We start from the raw sequence: 17,674 nt of genomic DNA, 5'->3' as shown, positions 1-17,674 counted from the left end.
AAAACGATCTGAAATAGTCGTGGAAAAAGAGATTAGTAATTGATTACCAGCCACTCAATCTTTTCTTAAAGATGATAATTTCCCCTTCCAAAAATCCAGACCCTGTTTGTCCATCTTCAAGGGGCTCGTATCTTCTCTAAGTTTGATTTAAAAGCTGGTTTTTGGCAACTTGGTATTTCACCAGTTGACCGTCACAAAACTGCCTTCTGCATCCCTAATGCCCATTACCAATGGACGGTTATGCCTTTTGGTCTCAAAGCCGCTCCCTCCTTATTTCAAAAGGCCATGACAAAAATCTTTAGTCCTATTCTCCATCATACATTGGTCTACATTGACGATATCTTGTTATTTTCTTCTGACCATGAGCCACCAGAAGCTCCTTTTGGATTTCTTTCACATTGTGCAGGCACATGGCATCATGCTTTCCGAAAAGAAAAGCAGCATAGGAAAGGAATCAATTGACTTTTTTGGCATGGTGATTAAAGACAGCCAGTATCAGCCTGGTCCCCATATTGCAATCGAATTACTCAAATTTCCGGACACACATCTCAATAGAAAGCAGATACAACAATTCCTCGGGATTGTTAATTATGTCCGTGATTTTATCCCAAAAGTTGCAATCCACACCAGCCAGCTGTCATGCATGCTCAAGAAACAGTGCCCTTCATGGGGCCTTGCTCAGACAGAAGCTGTCAAGCAGCTAAAGGTGATAGCACAGTCACCTCCTCCACTCCGAATTCCCACAAGTGGACAACGCATCCTCCAAACTGATGCCAGCGATGATTATTGGAGTGCCATTCTCCTTGAAGACATCAATGGCGTGCGTCATTTCTGTGCACATGCAAGCGACCAGTTCAAAGACTCTGAAAAGAACTACCATGTGATCTACAAAGAGATTTTGGCAGTTAAGTATGGCATTAAAAAATTTGAATTCCATCTCATCAGCCACAAATTCCTTATCAACATGGATAACTCTTCTTTTCCCCGCATCTTTGACTTCAAGAACAAATTGCTACCTGACAAGCAATTACTCAGCCTCAAAACCTGGTTTGCTAAGTATGATTTCACTGTTCAACACATAAAAGGCCACCAAAACCTCATTCCAGACTTCCTCACCCGTCCAGCTATAAATAAACCCGCACTCATTTCCTCAATCCAAACCATTCCAGTTATAGCCATGAATCGCCAACTTCCTTTCAAAGCTCTCAACCAAAGAAATTTCCCCATGAACATCTCTTTCCAATCGGCTTACCAACTTCAAGATTTTGCAAAGAAATTCCTTTACAGGTTTTTCTTTAATGTTCAAACCAAAAAACCTGACCGCTTTCCTAATCTTTGCATGGAGCACATGTTTCTCACAGGCCTCACTCTGTCCTCTCTGTCCATCTCTGAAGATGAGCTTTGGTACATGTGGTGTCTCACCACCTTGTATGCTACAAAGCTAGTTTTTCCCATCAAACCAGTCCTGACTCACCTTACCACCCCAGAGTTCTCACCAGACCTACTATGGACTCTCTTTGAATGGTATTCCCCACTCACTTGGTGGCGCAAGCAACTCCAACATTTATGTACCTTTCATGGGTTAGACAACATGCCGGAACAAGAAGCTAACATGTGGACTACAGTCTTCATCGTCCACAGACCTTATTTCCAGCATCCAGAAACATGGGACTACTGGACACAGGACATGGCATATGAATGGAGAACTTACCCTCATCCTTATACCTTCATCCATGATACATCGGTCACCTCCGTTCTCAAAGCCTATCTCATGGAACTTAACAATGTTCCTCCACCTGCCACAAATATTCACCACACCTCCATTGGACCATCACACACCCTTAAAATAATTCCAAAAACACAAGGTTGTACTCCAGGTTCAAGTTCAAGTCCTCAAGGAATCCTTGTCATGGAACAACGTCCTGACTACACCAATGTCTTATTCTAAAACGCTCAGGACCCATGGGAAGACTTTCAATCCCTTCTCCACACTTACACTCCCCATGATACTGTCCCCAACCCAGACTCTCATGCTGCATCTATCTCACAGCACATGTCTAAAGCTGATGAAGAAAAGTATCACCAAGCTGAGGCGTATCTCGACCAGAGACAGAGGCGTCGGCACAAGCGACAATATGAAAAAGACATTGGAGACGTGTCACCATCCCGCTATCCATCCACTCCATGACGACACATTGTCACTCTCACACAGCTTTTGATGCAATCACCCATGTGACTCTCGTTTGTCTTTTGTTAAAGTCCTTATCCACATGCTTTACTTTTGTTAAAGTCTTTGTCTGTATGCTTTCCTTTTGCTAAAGTCCTTGTCAGTATGCTTTACTTTTGTAAAAGTCCTTGTAGGTATGCTTTCCCTTTTGTAAAAGTCCTGATCGGCGTGCTTTGCTTTCAAAAAAGGTGTGTCATGTGATATGATCATTCGAGAGGTCCTGTTCTCAATGATCCTCTATAAAAGGCACCTTTGGTCTCAGTTAGAAGGGAGCCAATCTGAAAAATAAAAGCTTAAGTTTTATACATCATGTTTCCCTAAACCTCTCTCTCTCTCTTCTAGGAATCGAAGAAATTATTCGAATTAAAAATGATACGCTCACCTCAAAATTTCTAAACTGAGTATGCTCTGCACTTGCCTCAAGCCTGAGGATCCTGTGCATCAAAAAGGTCCTGTTTATCCTCCAAAACCGATTTTTCTAAAATGAAAGTGTTTTCTCACAACGTTCACCCTCTTTGAAGGTTTTCGGGTGGTATCGTGAAAAAATTATTTTCAAGAATGAATTTCGGATTTGGTATTAATTGGATAAGTGTATATCGGCTGGAAACCAAAGTGTGCGGACTACTGGTCCAAAGGAGATTTAAATATCTTGGCTTGCCAAGGATCTCATCACTCTGGTGTAACAACGCCACGTACAACTACCCACTGGTATCACAACCGCTTGCATCATATTAGCAGTCAGGTGATTTAACATCTAATTTATTCATACGAAAGTTGAGAATAAATGGATTAAAAGACTCGCATAAAGATGACGGGATTGCATCAATTTTAATCTCACCATTAACTTCTGCACCCAATATTTCTAGTTCATTGATATAAGAGATAATCTTCAGGACATGATCTCTAACTGGAGTATCTGCCACCATTTTTGTGTTCATTAATTTTTTCATAGTAGATATGCTTGCACTTCTATCTTGCTCCCCAGATAATTCATAAAGAGTAATTCGTTATTTTTTTTTTTTTTGGCAACACATTGGACATTGAGGCCATTGTATAGCATTTAGCTAACTCATCATCCTCAAGCCATTTTTCATAAGCTTTCCGCTCATTTTTTTGGGGAATTAGCTACAACAATAGGTAGTGGATCAGCATTAAGAACATATGCAACTCTTGCAGCAGTGAGAACAATAGTCAAGTTTCTTTTCCAATCCACATAATTAAGTCCAATCAAACAATTATCATCCAATTTTTTTTACAAAGGATTAAAGTTGGATATAATCAATCTGCAAATAATAGCAAATGAAATTTCATGTATCATTCCATTAAATTCAGGATTTCGAATTAATAATGGTACCACTCACTCCTACCAAATCCATCACAAAAAAAAACCCAAATCCCCATTGTTGCTCCTCCACAATTCGGCCACATCATTACCAGCCATGACAACCACCAAACTCGGCAACCATATTCGACCAAGACCTGGCCAAACCCATTAATGATCGCTGCCTTAACCGCCCCAATAACCACGTAAAACTTGCGGCTCCACATGTGCACCACCATCGATCCTACTACCCCACATCGACCACCACCACCAAAAGCATCCATATCCTCTACTGACCAAAACCCGACCACCTTTTGCCCATGAACGCCAGCCATAAACCACCAAGAACAACCATCAACCACCAACCACTGCCATTTTAATTCAATTTTCTAGTTAATCTGAGACAATTTAAGCCAAACTGCCGCCACCATCGCACTCAATGATCTCAAATCTTCCAGATCCACCTATCATTAACCAATTTCCGACCACCGTCGCTGGAAACCTAAACCTTTACTTAATTATCGTTTCACCCAGTAATTTTATTCAATTTTCAGTTTAGCCCCAATTCTTTTAAAACCACCCTCACCCTCTCTTACCATCTTCACTCTGAATCACGGCCACATCCGACCCAAAAGTTGAAGCATTATTTACAGTTTTGTGTGTGGAAGCTTGACAATAAATGGTGAACTACTATCATTGCCCTCTTATTTATCATATATCAGAATTATTTGCATACACTTATCCAAACAAATTTCTTGATTGGTTGGACAAGGTTGAGCACTGGTTCCTATTTTGGTACACTCCCAAAGAAGAGCAAGTATCATTTGCTGTTAGTAGATTAAGCATAAGTGTTCAAAATGGTGGTATGAGTTGTAAATTTCTCAACTTGACCAAGGCAAATGCATAGTTTGATTATGGAACCGTACGAAGCAGATTTTGCAATCTGAGTTTATCCCTCTTGATTATTATTTGGTACAACAAGGTACAAGATCCATTTCTACTTATGCTTATGAGTTTGAACAATTTTATGGATGCAATTATTATTATGAGCCTAAAGAGAATACAGTTATAAGATTTATGAAAGAGCTTGATTTACATATTTAAGAAAGGATGCCTGCATGCATTATATACACCTTGTAAAATGTAATTCTTGTAGCGAAGCAAATTGAATCACAAATTGTATCACAAATTAGAAGAGAAAGAAGCCAAGCATTGAATCAATCAAGACAACCTCATCCTCGACACCAAATTAAGATCCTTAATCCTATCACAAGCCAGCAGGCTAAAGTAAAAAATATACATATGAAAGAAGTTTGTACCTTTCCACGTGTTGAAGATGTGCCTAATGTTGCAGAAGAAAAGGTACAATTTATTATTGATTTAAGGTTTCAATCTGACAATTTGTTTGAGAATGTGCATGATGTTTCCTTGGAAGACAAGAGCGAGAATTTGCATGATGTTAACTTGGAGGACAAGACATGTGTTGAAGATGATGAGATTTTTTATCTCTCTGTAATGATTGATTTTTTATCTTTCTTGATTTCCGCATTGAGCCTAACAGTACGATCAAGGATGTGCAGCAAAATCAAGTTGAAGAAACTGAAATGATTGATATGCTTTTACCTATTCACATTGAAGATAAGAAGATTGTGCTTGAAGAATATTTGATTGAAAAGGTGAAACCTATTGGATAGCGCATTTAGTGACAATTGGTGAGAGCAAAAGTTATTTGATCATTATTCGCTCTTGGAAGTCATCATCACCTCAAAGAATGTACAAGCGAAGGAAGTTGATGAAGTATGGATTCTTCAAAATTTCAAGAAAGATTGATGAGAAGGACAAGAAGTTCGAATCTCAAGATGATTTGCTTTTACACTACAATTTTCATCCTCCATATTGTATTCAAACTTGAGGACAAGTTTCTTTTAAGAATGGTAGAATGATGTAGGAAGTTAATTTAGGTTAATTTAGAAATTTTAATATTCTAGAATTTTATTATTTTAGGACTTTCTATTTTAATTAGAGTCAATTATGATATTTTATTATTTTAAGACTTTTTATTTTCATTAGAGTCAATTAAGGTATGAGATTTAGTTAACTTAGAAAAGTATCTTTTATTTCTATTATAATTGTGATTTAGTTTCCATTTCTAAATTAACTTAGGGAAGTGGGTTTACTCTATTATAAATAGAGAGGTCTTATAATTATTTTTAGAACTTCAGATTCAATTATTCAATAAAACCTCTTTTTTTAATTCCCTCAAGGTATTATCTATCAAAATCGCTCTTGTAGAGTCATTTGGATTAGAGCGTCATCTAATCTCGCTTTAAGCATTATTAAAATTTCATTGAGTCGTTGGATTAGAATGAGATCTAATCACGCTTTGATTAGAGCATAACCTAATTGCGTTGGCTTAATCTAGTACTAGAACGATATCTAGTTTTTCTACCCTATCAATTTCACTTCTGCTGCCTCGCTCCATCACCAAATCTAGAATAAATTTTTGACTTTCAAAGATATTTGATGTAATAAGTTTCATATGGAGATAGTAAATGAGAATAACACATAATATCTTTGTATTACTTGTAATGTCTTGGGCCAGAAACATATAATGAAAAAGCTTCTAGCTTTTTCATCTAGCTTATATTATATGACAATATAAGCAATTGAAAGCTACGTAGTCATGAACTAATAAATATGTTATCCAAAAGCCTTTATGCTTTGGCATGAACCAATAACTATAAATCAATGATGATGCATAAAATTGTTGAAAATTCTTTTCTCCAATGAGAGTAAAAGAATTTCATTGCTTGTAATAAGTTTCACTGCTTGTTCCCAAGGCAAATTAATGGTCAAACCATCTCTTTCTAATATTGGTCTTGAATCTTCATCATCTTTACAAAGAATTCAAAGAGATATATGTGAACCTATTTACCCACCTAGTGGTCTATTTAATTATTTTATGGTCTTGATTGATGCATCTGCGCAATGGTCACATTTTGTTTTGTTACACATAATGTTGTACTTGCTAGATTTTTGCACAGATTATCAGGTTGCATGTTTTTAGATCATACAATCAAGATTATACGACTAGATAATGTTGGTGAGTTCATTTCTAAAGTTTTTGATGGACTATTGCATTTTAGCCAAGACTGATATAAAAAACTTAGGACCACATGCACATACTCAAAAAAGATTAGCAGGATTGATATAAAAGGCCTTACAAGAACTTTGTTATTACAAACTCAATTACCTTCTTCTACATGGGGACATGTTATTCTGCATGATACGATATTGACCAGCTTGAGGCCCACTGACTATCACTAGTATTCTCAATTACAATTAGTACTAGCACATCAACCTAATATATTCGATTTGTGGATTTTTACTTGTACAGTACAATTGATTGTTGCACCTCCCCAATGCACTAAAATTAGACTCCAACAACTTTTAGGGATTTATGTGGGCTTTAACTCATCATCTATTATTATTAGATATCTTGAGCCTATAAATGGTGATTTGTTTACTGCACATTTTGAAGTACAAATGTACTTGGTTTGGGTAATTATTCCCATTGAACATTTTGATTAGAAAAAAAAAAGGTAGCTAATTAATTATCTACGACATGCCTAAAGCATAGTAAACCACTTAATTCAAAAAATAATATTCCACAGAAAAGAAAAATGAAAAGTCAAGATCTTGTAATTGTGAATGATCAAGATATAAGTGAAATTGCTCCTTTAGAGCAAAAGGTCACTAATGAGACTTATGTTTTTGCAGTGACAGAGCCTACTGAAGATGCAAATACCCTATATACGAGTCAGGCCCTTGATGTGTCTAAAAGTAAGGAAAGATCCACAAATTTTGCTCATATATAGAAAGTATAGAATTGTAAATAAACAATCATCGATGTTGTCTTTGCATTTACAGTACCCACTGATTTAATAAATGATTATATTAAACCGCAATCCACTGATAAATGTAGGCTGAGACAAGATTAGCCCAAATAAGAATAAGCATGTTAGATATAAATGGGTATTTGTTTGGAAACATAAATAAATAATAAGGTCATTAGATATAAAGCACGAATCATTGCAGAAGTTTCTCACAAAGACCTAGTATTAACTATGGGGAGACATATTCACTAGTAATGTGTACAGTTACATTCCAATTCTTGATTAGTTTTGCTATGTGTGAGAGGCTTGATGTGCGTCATACGAATGTGATGACAGCTTATTTGTAAGGATCATTGGATACTAATATATTTATGAAAATCCCTAAAGAATTCAAAATGATTGAAGTATCTTAGTCACCACATCGTAGCTTATTTTTTCAGCATAATTTGATTGATTCATAAAGATACCATTAGATTTGTGTTAGATCTACAACTAGAGACAGTATTTAGTTTTCCCCAAGTCTTTCATTTCAAAATCTATTTTCAAATAATCAGTGATATTTTTTACATCTTTTGGACTTCTAATTAAATTCATATCATCAACATAGATTGCAATAATAACAAATCCATTTTGAAATATTTTAATATGGATACCACAGTTGTCCAATCTCTTGATTCTAATCCTTTTTATCCTAAAGAGGATGACGATCAGGTGCTCAGTCCTGATGTACCATATTTGAATACCACTAGTGCTTTGATGTGTTTAGCCCAATGTACTAGACTGAATATAACTTTTTCAATAAACTTGTTAGCAAGATTTAGTTCTAAACTAACTAGACAACATTATAATTGTGTCAAGCATATTTTTTATTATCTTCGTGGAACTATTAACCTAAAGCCCGGCCCGCAAGAGGTGGATCTAAAAATTGTAAAGCCCACATATGTTGGGCCTAGACAAGGGCTTAACAAAAAAGCTCAGACTTGGCACCGGTTTAACAAAAAAGCCCGGACATGGCCCGAGCTTTTTATGAATAAAAAATAAATTTAATTTAAATAAAAAAGAAAAAAACTCAAAATATTAAATTAGTTTAATTTTTTATATTAGTATTTATTATTTTATTAGGTTGTATTACTAATATTTTATGTATTGAACTATTATTCTATTATTATTAGATGATTATCTTTAATTTAAATATTTTTTCTTAATTTAAAAAATATTTTATAATTAATTTAAAAAGCCCAGGCCCGTTTGGGCAGACTTTTGAAGGGCCTGGACTTTGTTTAAATGATGTGGGCTTGGGCTTCGAAAACCCGGTCCAAGCCCGTAAATTGCTATCCCTATACTTAATCTTGTTAGGAAAATTGAATGGGATAAAAACCCAAGCAAAGGAAACAAAATTTAACCAATCATAAAATAGTGTTGGACGTGCTTCAAAACTACCTTATTAAAAATCTTTGCAATAAAGTACAATACACATACATCCAGTTTAGCTGTAGAAATTCTTCTTTTGGAAGATTGCACGCACTCCCCCTGATAAGTTCCCCCAGTGGGTGTTTCCCTGATGATTAATTTGCTAACCTATTCAAACAACGTATTGCTGATGCCATAAACTATTTTCTCAAGTCTTGATGTGCGTAGAGCTTTAGGGACTATATTCGCAAAATTATTTATAGAACATATATGTTTGGTATCAAAATATATTTTGTTATTTCTTTTTTGATATATCCTCCTCTGAGTTGAGCAAAGCAAGTAGCATTTTTTCATATGTTACTGTTGGGAAGTTTTGGAGATAATTTATATGTGTTCTAAATGTGATGAATGATAGACCACAACCATAATCATTCTCAATTTGCTTCATGTAGTGCAATGATTTCAGAGTAATTTGAGCGTGTAGCTACAAGAGTCTGCTTCATAGATTTTTAAAAAATTATTGTACCTGTGTAAGTAAAAATATATTTCGTTTATGAACAAGCTTTATTAAGATTTGATAAATAACTTGCATCAACATAACCAACAAGAACTAAAATTTTCATTAGTTATTATAACAAAAGCGGGCCTGGGCCGGTGCAGGTTTTTTTACCACTCCTAATTAAGTACTATTATCGTGAAGTAGTGATGGAGTGTTATAATTATTTATTTTGTTCCCCCCCCCCCCCCCACCCACTTTATTATTTATTATTTATTGCGTAATTATTTTATTAATAATGAATTACAAACCCCGTGTCATGCAACAGACAGAACTTCAGTTATGATCTGAAGTTCTGATCTTCCACCTGTTACACATAAGTGGTCGGTCGACCATGGCTATAAATAGACAAGCTCATTTTGTGAATGTTGCATCCGTTGCTTTTAATAAGAAATAATAATATACCTAAAAACATATTCATTCAATTTATTTTAATAAGCTTTGATTTTTTGTTCAAATTTATAAGCCTGCCTTCATTTATTTTCCATACTTTCCTTTATTTACAATTTTTTTTTCAAACTCACCTTTTTCGGGTTTAATCAGTGTTTAGTTACCAAACAGCAAACACGGGATGTGGCCCACTTTTATTATTTCGTTATATTGTGAATATACGCACTCTAGTCCTGACAATTTGTTTGTTCAGTTACTTGGGATATTTTGTATCTTCTCCGCCGTCGCAAGAAATGGCTCTGGCCACGACCACCTCGTCTCTTCTCTCCTCAAAATCTTTGATGCACCATCGGCGCTCTCTGCTGCCATCATCCGGCAGATCAGTCACAGCCCTCAAACCCATCTCAGCCGTTCATTCAACTGACCCGGCAAATACAAAAACAGTCTCAACAAAATGGACCCCCGACAGCTGGAGGAACAAGAAGGCTCTTCAGATTCCGGAATATCCGAACAAGGCCGAACTGGACTCTGTCCTCGACACTCTCTCGAGTTTCCCTCCGATTGTGTTCGCTGGAGAGTCAAGAAAACTTGAAGACAGACTCGGACAGGCCGCCCTTGGGAACGCTTTCTTGCTTATGGGTGGAGATTGTGCTGAGAGTTTCAAAGAATTCAATGCCAACAACATTCGTGACACCTTTCGTGTTCTTCTTCAGATGAGTGTCGTCCTCATGTTTGGCGGCCAAATGCCTGTTATCAAGGTGATAAATCTTCTGATAAAGTTTTTAATTAAATGATTTATTTTATTATTTCGGTTTGTTTGTTTGTTTAACAATAATGATACAAAACAAACTCTTTAATAAATCTGGTGTTTGTTATGTCACTTCAGTCTGTATAAAGATTTAGTTACCTTAGCATTAATCTTGTTTGAGTAAAACAATGCAAGCAAAAAGAATTGCATTTTTTGTACTGTTATTGTGTAATTTATGGATATAAGACAGTATATGAATTTGAAGGTGGAAATTTTAATGATATTGTGATAACAATTTATGAACTTTTGTTTGTTTATTTGTTTAACAATCATAATTGAGAACAAATTCTTTAATTAAGTTGTTTCATCTGACTGATATTGTTATGATGCTTCAATTTGTACAAAGATTTTGTGACTTTGACTTTACTCTTTTTTTAAAAAGCAAAACTATGCAATTAAAAGAATGTATTTGTTCCTCTGTCATTGTGTAATTTTTTTGAATAAAAGAGAGTATACAAATTCGAAGGTGGAAATTCAGATGATGAGAGAGATCAAACTCTTTAATAAATCATGCTGGTCATCTGGTGTTTTCATCCAAGCACTATTGTTATGTTCTACTGTTTTCATCCAAGACAGTATATGAAAATAAAGATAGAATTCTTAGTGATTTTATGATGTGAGTGTGAGTATATAGGTGGGGAGAATGGCGGGTCAATTTGCAAAGCCGAGGTCAGATCCATTTGAAGAGAAAAATGGAGTGAAGCTGCCGAGTTACAGAGGTGATAATGTGAATGGTGATGCATTTGATCCACAATCAAGAATTCCAGACCCCCATAGAATGATTAGAGCCTATAGCCAATCTGTGGCAACTTTGAATCTCTTAAGGGCATTTGCCACGGGAGGTTATGCAGCTATGCAGAGAGTGGCCCATTGGAATCTTGATTTCACAGATCACAGCGAACAAGGGGATAGGTATGTCTTTACCTTCTTAGAAATTCTATGTATTAAGAATGTCCTTTGCATATAGGCTTAGTTTATCAAGTTTTAATAATTTGATTCTCTTTTCCCGCATCACCTTGAATTGAGGAATCTTATCACATCTGCAGCTGATATATATTTGACAAGTGATAACATTGTATGAATTGTGGTAAAAATTTTGATTTGTACTTTGTAGGAGGACAATAAATTGAGTCCATGCAATCTGCTTCATTGTAAATTATTTGAGAGGCAATTTTCTTTTTTTTTACAACTAACTTTTCAAGCCATAGACATTGAAATTCTGAAAGGAGAACAAACGCACATTCAGTTTAATATTTCAGTGGCTCCTTTGTGAAGTTATTAAAAAGAGAGAGAGCACCGCAAACAAAATGGTTCAATATTTTACTGGCATCTCCTAATTCTATTTTCCCCAGCTTTTTAATTGATTCTTGTTTTTAAATTAATTAAATATTTATTGTATAACATTGTACTGAAATTCATCTCTAAGGACCATCATTATCAAAGTTCAGTTTGGCCACTAAAATTTGATACTTGATAGATATTTTATTTCTTTTTGGGACCATTAAAGATTTGAAGACGGGAGTTATTTTCTCTCCCTCCTCGTACTTTCTGTAGGGAGGGAAGAGAAGCAAATATAGAACGCAAAATTGGTATCACTAGTTTACACTTTTCAAGTGGTTTCTTCCAATCACACATACTGGATTATTAATTTTAGTTGGCCTGAGGAGAAAAGCACTGAGTTCCATCTTTCATTTTTCCATCATCTCTCTCAAATAGCGAACAAACAACCCTAGTCTATCATTTCTTTTCCGTCTCCCTTATCAATCGTGTCTCTTCTCCTTTTGACCAGCCATACTCCTACGTGAGATTCTATTTTCATCCTTTGAACAGTTATCATGCTTCATCATTATGTTATGCTTAAGAGAAGCATAAGTACAAACAAATGTTTAGGCAGGCTGCTTTGCCTTTAAAAACTCTTCCTTTTTTCCTTTTTCAGAATTCAAAAGTCTTTTTTAGAAATGGAAATATTTTGACAATCTAGAGAAGGTTGAACTGTATAATTTTTGTTGTAATGCTTGTTGGTGTGGTTGAATAGGTACCAGGAACTGGCTAATCGAGTTGATGAGGCCATTGGATTTATGGCTGCTGCAGGACTCACAGCCAACCACCCAATCATGACTTCAACAGAGTTTTGGACATCTCATGAGTGTTTGCTCCTGCCTTATGAACAAGCTCTCACTAGGGAGGACTCAACTTCTGGGCTTTACTATGACTGCTCTGCTCACATGGTTTGGGTTGGGGAACGCACCCGCCAACTCGATGGTGCTCATGTTGAGTTCTTGAGAGGAGTTGCAAATCCTCTTGGCATCAAGGTGCTGTTATCTTTCTTATAATTATTATGTTGTTTTCTCTTGCAATTTCCATTTTGCCTGGTCGTGTGAACTAAGCTAAGTAATTTTTAGCTATGTTTGTTTTGCAATATTTTCTGAACTGGGTTGTCTGTATTATTTCCAAGTGATTGTATATTGCATTTGTGTCCATCTACGTGCGTTTTTGTTATGAAATTAACTTGGTTAGTAATTGTCTACGTTTTATGATTAAACCATTATATTGTGATGCAGGTAAGCAATAAGATGGATCCAAAAGAGCTAGTTAGACTCATAGTTATCCTAAACCCCAAGAACAAGCCTGGCAGAATAACAGTGATTGTAAGAATGGGAGCTGAGAACATGAGGGTTAAGCTTCCCCATCTGATCAGGGCAGTCCGTAATGCTGGTCAAATTGTCACTTGGGTTAGTGACCCCATGCACGGCAACACCATCAAGGCCCCTTCTGGACTCAAAACCCGCTCCTTCGATGCAATAAGGGTATGTTTTCTTATATATTCTGACTTTTCTACGCTTGCTTTACAAACTTGGTTGGCTGGTCCTCTTGCCATTGAATTTTGAAAATCCTGCAGGAGTGCCTAATGCTCATGATACAAATCATAATTCCTGCTTGTACTCCATGCATGTCTCCCAGATCAGCTGGCTGAGTTTCATTTTGGATATCAATGTGAACCTTGAAGTGTCTCTTGAGAGGTCTTTGATAAATCATTATGTATTTGGCTCCCTGGATTCATGTGATCTTTTAGCTGGCTCGTTTATGACTCTACTACGATGGCATGTCTGAGTAGGGCCACAACCACTTATTGCTTAATGGTTAATTTGGTAGGGTGAGTCAGTGTCATGCAAAATTTGATCCCTGGATCAAGTTGTCTTCACTATGGAACAATTTGGAGACCGGTAGTTGTGTTTCTCCATCCAGACTTGGGACTGAATTAGTAGCTTCTAAAATACGTTTCATCTGAACTCTTCCTTGGTTATTCTTCTTAAATCAAGCAGTAATATTGATGGCTTCCTTATTGTCTGTGTTGATAGGCTGAGGTGAGAGCCTTCTTTGATGTGCATGATCAAGAAGGAAGCTACCCTGCAGGAGTTCATTTGGAGATGACAGGGCAGAACGTGACAGAGTGCGTAGGAGGCTCTCGAACAATAACCTATGATGATTTGAGCTCACGCTACCACACCCACTGTGACCCAAGACTCAATGCTTCTCAGTCTCTAGAGCTTGCCTTCATTATTGCCGAGCGGTTAAGAAAAAGGAGGCTCCATTCACCATAGTCCTTGGCCTCTGTTGGAGTAGAAAGCTTTCCCCATTTCTAGAGTGCTATGCATATAGATGGTCCAAGCAAATGGTCGGAGCATTTATGTGTCTGCAAAATATCCGCGTTGGAATGATAGAAAAATATTGTGCTTTTAGTTACAGTTGTAGTCTGAGAAAATGTGGAAGATACAACTCTGGTTACTACGGAATAGTTGATGGTATGTTTCTCTCTCTCTCTCTCTCTCCCTCTCTCTCTCTCTCTCTCTCTCTCTCTCTCTCTATATATATATATATATATATATATATATTTTTTTTTTTTTATATATATACACACACATACCGGAAGCGGTTTTTGTATGTTTGAGAAGAATGGTAATGCTTCTTTTATTGGTTGTTTGTGATAGAACTTCTATTTAACTACGTAAATGCAGTTTTTTATCTGATCAGGGCTGAGTTGAAGATCGTCATTATGAGCAGTTTACAAGTTGATTTTTCTAGGTGGCATACCATGTTTTAAGCCGTGACAGTTTTACAAATGTTTTTTATTGTTCATGCCATTGTTGCCTCTTTTGAGTTAGTTTGCTAAAGTAAAATGTGCTTGTCAGATTCTTGCTAGATTTTTTTTTTTTTTTTGAAGTCCCTTCGCCAACGGTCCTCCCTGGTCCCTTCATTGGGGCTGCAATATACAACAATTGGAGAGATCTTAGCCCGCCTGTCAGAAGGTTTTATGCCGCATTAACACCAAATGAAATTGCATGATAAAAATGATTGTCAGGTTGATTTTTATTGGGCCGGATTTTAATGGGTCAATCTATTAAAATTTGTTGGAAATTATTTTTAGGAGGTTTAAAAATAAATTTAAAATGTTAAAAATTAATTTTAGAATTTGGTAAATTTTTTAGAATTTGTTTTTGACAAAATTATTTTATTTTACAATAAATTTTAAAAACTAAGGAAATAGTAGCTTTTTAAGATTTAATTTTGACAATTAATATTATACTTAATATAAATTTATACTTAATACAATTATGTATATAGATATATTATAAAAATTCAAAATAATTTTATTTATTAAGAAATAAAATCATTAAATTTAAAGAGATTATTAGCATTGTTAATTATATTGATATAACAAAATTAAGAATATTAAATATTCATTTTAGTTATCAATTATTATACAATCACAATCAAAATTATTTTATATATTTGCTTATAAATATGTAAATAAATTTTATTCATTATTATCTCCAATTTAGTGTTTACATTTTTATAGCAATTTAATAGTAAAATTTACTAAATATATTACACCGCTTTTAAATTTTGTTGCACTTTTATAAATAATTTTTACCAAACATTTAATTGTTTTTATTTACTTTCGGTTATTTCTATAGCAAACTAAAAATGATTATTTAAAAGTTGAAGTATTACCAAACTAGCCTTGAAACCATTCCTAAAGAGTAGATTTTGGGTTTAATATCAAAAACTCGTTTCATCATTACACATTAACATTTAGTATTAATAATTTATTAAATTCTATAACTTAAATTATAATTTAAAGAAAAATTAAATTGACTACTTATGTAAAATTATAACTAACTCTAAATTTCCTAAGTACTCATTATAAAATTTATACGTATCACTGTACATTTGCATCTTTGCATATAATGCAGTTCTCTTTTCATTTTTTTTTTCCTCCTAAGATTTTAATCAATGATATTGGTGTTTGGAATTAGATAGTTGATTTTTTGTACATTATTGATGATGTTAAATATAAAGAATATTAATATTATCTTTTGTTTAGTATTATATTCTTAAAGAGCTTTGTTTTACAAATTGTTATTTTAATTTTAAACTAAAGATATGTATAATACAAAAGTAGCAGGTTAAATGGATTGGTTTAGTTATCACAATAATGATAATGAATGAGTTTAGGTTCACCCATTAAGTTAATAGGTGGGTTCGAGATGTGTAATTTAGCACGGCAAGATAAGAACACGATACAAAACTGTTTAAACATAACCCATTGGTAGCTTATTGCTAACTATTTACATACAATACAATTTATTATTTACGTACAATACAATTTATTGCAATGTTAGAACTTTTTTTTTAACTAAAAATGATTCAATTTCAAACATTAAATTGGTCTAGGCATTTTTTTAATTCAACATTAAAAAATTATTACAAAAATATATTTTACATTAAATTGGTCTAGGCATTTTTTTTAATGGAGTTAACTGAAAAATAGGGGCTGGTGAGATATACAGTAAAACCTCTATATAGTCATATTGTCAGGACTAGAAAATTTATTCTTATAAAGAGGTTATAACTCAATAGAGGTGTATTACAAAAATTATTGTCTTTACTTAATTATCCTTAATGCAAGTGATTTAGAAGTAAATTATGTCATGTATTAATAAATTAATAAGTGAGTCAAATTTAATGTATAGACATTAATAAATTAATTATTTTATTGACCAATTATTAAGTGTCTATGCTAACCAATTAATACATACTCGCAAGTTGAAAGATGTGGCTACAACTTTAAAGAACAAATTATTGTCACAAGCAACTTTAAAAATATATTTTGTTCTATCTTAATTATTTCATGTAACATGACATATATTTTTGAAATATTATTACTATATGGAAGTAAGTTTATTAAGACGAAACATACAAAAAATATAACTTATTATAATGTAGAGTTTATTCCTAATTATAACTAGTCCCAAGTTGGGACCACAATTTTTTATTACTATCAAGAGGTTATTCATATTTGGAGGTTCTAATGTAAAAAGAGATCAAATATTATCACTCCCAATTAAATTATAAGGATGGATACCGAGGGATGGCAAACCCATCCAACCTAACAAACATAATCAAATCTAATCCAACCCAATTAATGACTGAATTGGGCTGAATTCATTAACAAGAATCCTAATAAGTTAACCTAACCCAAGAATAATCAAAATCATAGAGAAAGTAATATTAAAAGTCAATTGTAAAACCCTAACTCATAAAACCTAATTTTGAACCATTTTTATTCTTCAATAAAAGTGACTTTTTTCAATTTCTTTCTATTAAACCTAACTTTGGTTAAATTCTCTAAACTAAAAATCAAGACTCAAACTCGAATTTTCACTAAAAGTAAGTTAATAAATATTTGAACATTATATCATATTGTTTATCAATAAATGTTGCGTATAATGGATAATACTTAATGTTATGATGAGAATTGATATGTTTTTTTTTACTATTTGAAATTGATTTTATGAACCTAATATTTTAAAAAAAAACTCATATGTTCAATTTTTTAATTTTTAATTTTTAATTTTAATCAATCCAATTAACCTCCCAATCCAATCTAATGATATAAGGGTTGTATTGGTCTGAGATAGAAATGTTTATTTAGTTGGATTGTGTTGATTTTTTTCTCAAATTAATCAATAATGGGTTGGATTGGGTTTGACAAACCCAATCA

General features: G+C 34.1%; 1 protein-coding gene across 2 annotated transcripts; it reads left to right on the top strand.

Annotated features, from left to right (window-relative positions):
- The first annotated feature begins 10,023 nt into the window (after positions 1 to 10,023).
- Positions 10,024 to 14,924, top strand: LOC18033721 (phospho-2-dehydro-3-deoxyheptonate aldolase 2, chloroplastic). Of its 2 annotated transcripts, XM_006423732.2 has the most exons (6): positions 10,025 to 10,558; positions 11,243 to 11,520; positions 12,644 to 12,920; positions 13,170 to 13,415; positions 13,968 to 14,411; positions 14,625 to 14,924. In XM_006423732.2, exons 1-5 carry the CDS (start codon positions 10,094 to 10,096, stop codon positions 14,208 to 14,210), a joined length of 1,509 nt encoding a protein of 502 aa, XP_006423795.1. In that variant the 5' UTR covers positions 10,025 to 10,093; the 3' UTR covers positions 14,211 to 14,411; positions 14,625 to 14,924. The 2 variants fall into 2 exon arrangements, with proteins under 2 accessions (XP_024035292.1, XP_006423795.1); XM_024179524.1 differs by lacking the exons at positions 13,968 to 14,411; positions 14,625 to 14,924 and adding an exon at positions 13,508 to 13,937 and having other exon boundaries at positions 10,024 to 10,558.
- The last annotated feature ends 2,750 nt before the right edge of the window (positions 14,925 to 17,674 follow it).

This window comes from Citrus clementina, unplaced genomic scaffold (assembly GCF_000493195.1).
Source record: "Citrus clementina cultivar Clemenules unplaced genomic scaffold, Citrus_clementina_v1.0 scaffold_8, whole genome shotgun sequence".
NCBI lineage: Eukaryota > Viridiplantae > Streptophyta > Magnoliopsida > Sapindales > Rutaceae > Citrus > Citrus x clementina.
The sequence above is the reverse complement of the archived record's forward strand: the minus strand, read 5'-3'. Positions and strand labels throughout refer to the sequence as shown.

Excerpts from the sequence above, each read along its gene's own strand:
- LOC18033721 (XM_006423732.2), top strand. The coding sequence starts at position 10,094 with ATGGCTCTGGCCACGACCACCTCGTCTCTTCTCTCCTCAAAATCTTTG. Across the intron at positions 12,921-13,169 it reads CAAATCCTCTTGGCATCAAG|GTAAGCAATAAGATGGATCC; the intron begins GTGCTGTTATCT and ends ATTGTGATGCAG. Across the intron at positions 13,416-13,967 it reads GCTCCTTCGATGCAATAAGG|GCTGAGGTGAGAGCCTTCTT; the intron begins GTATGTTTTCTT and ends CTGTGTTGATAG.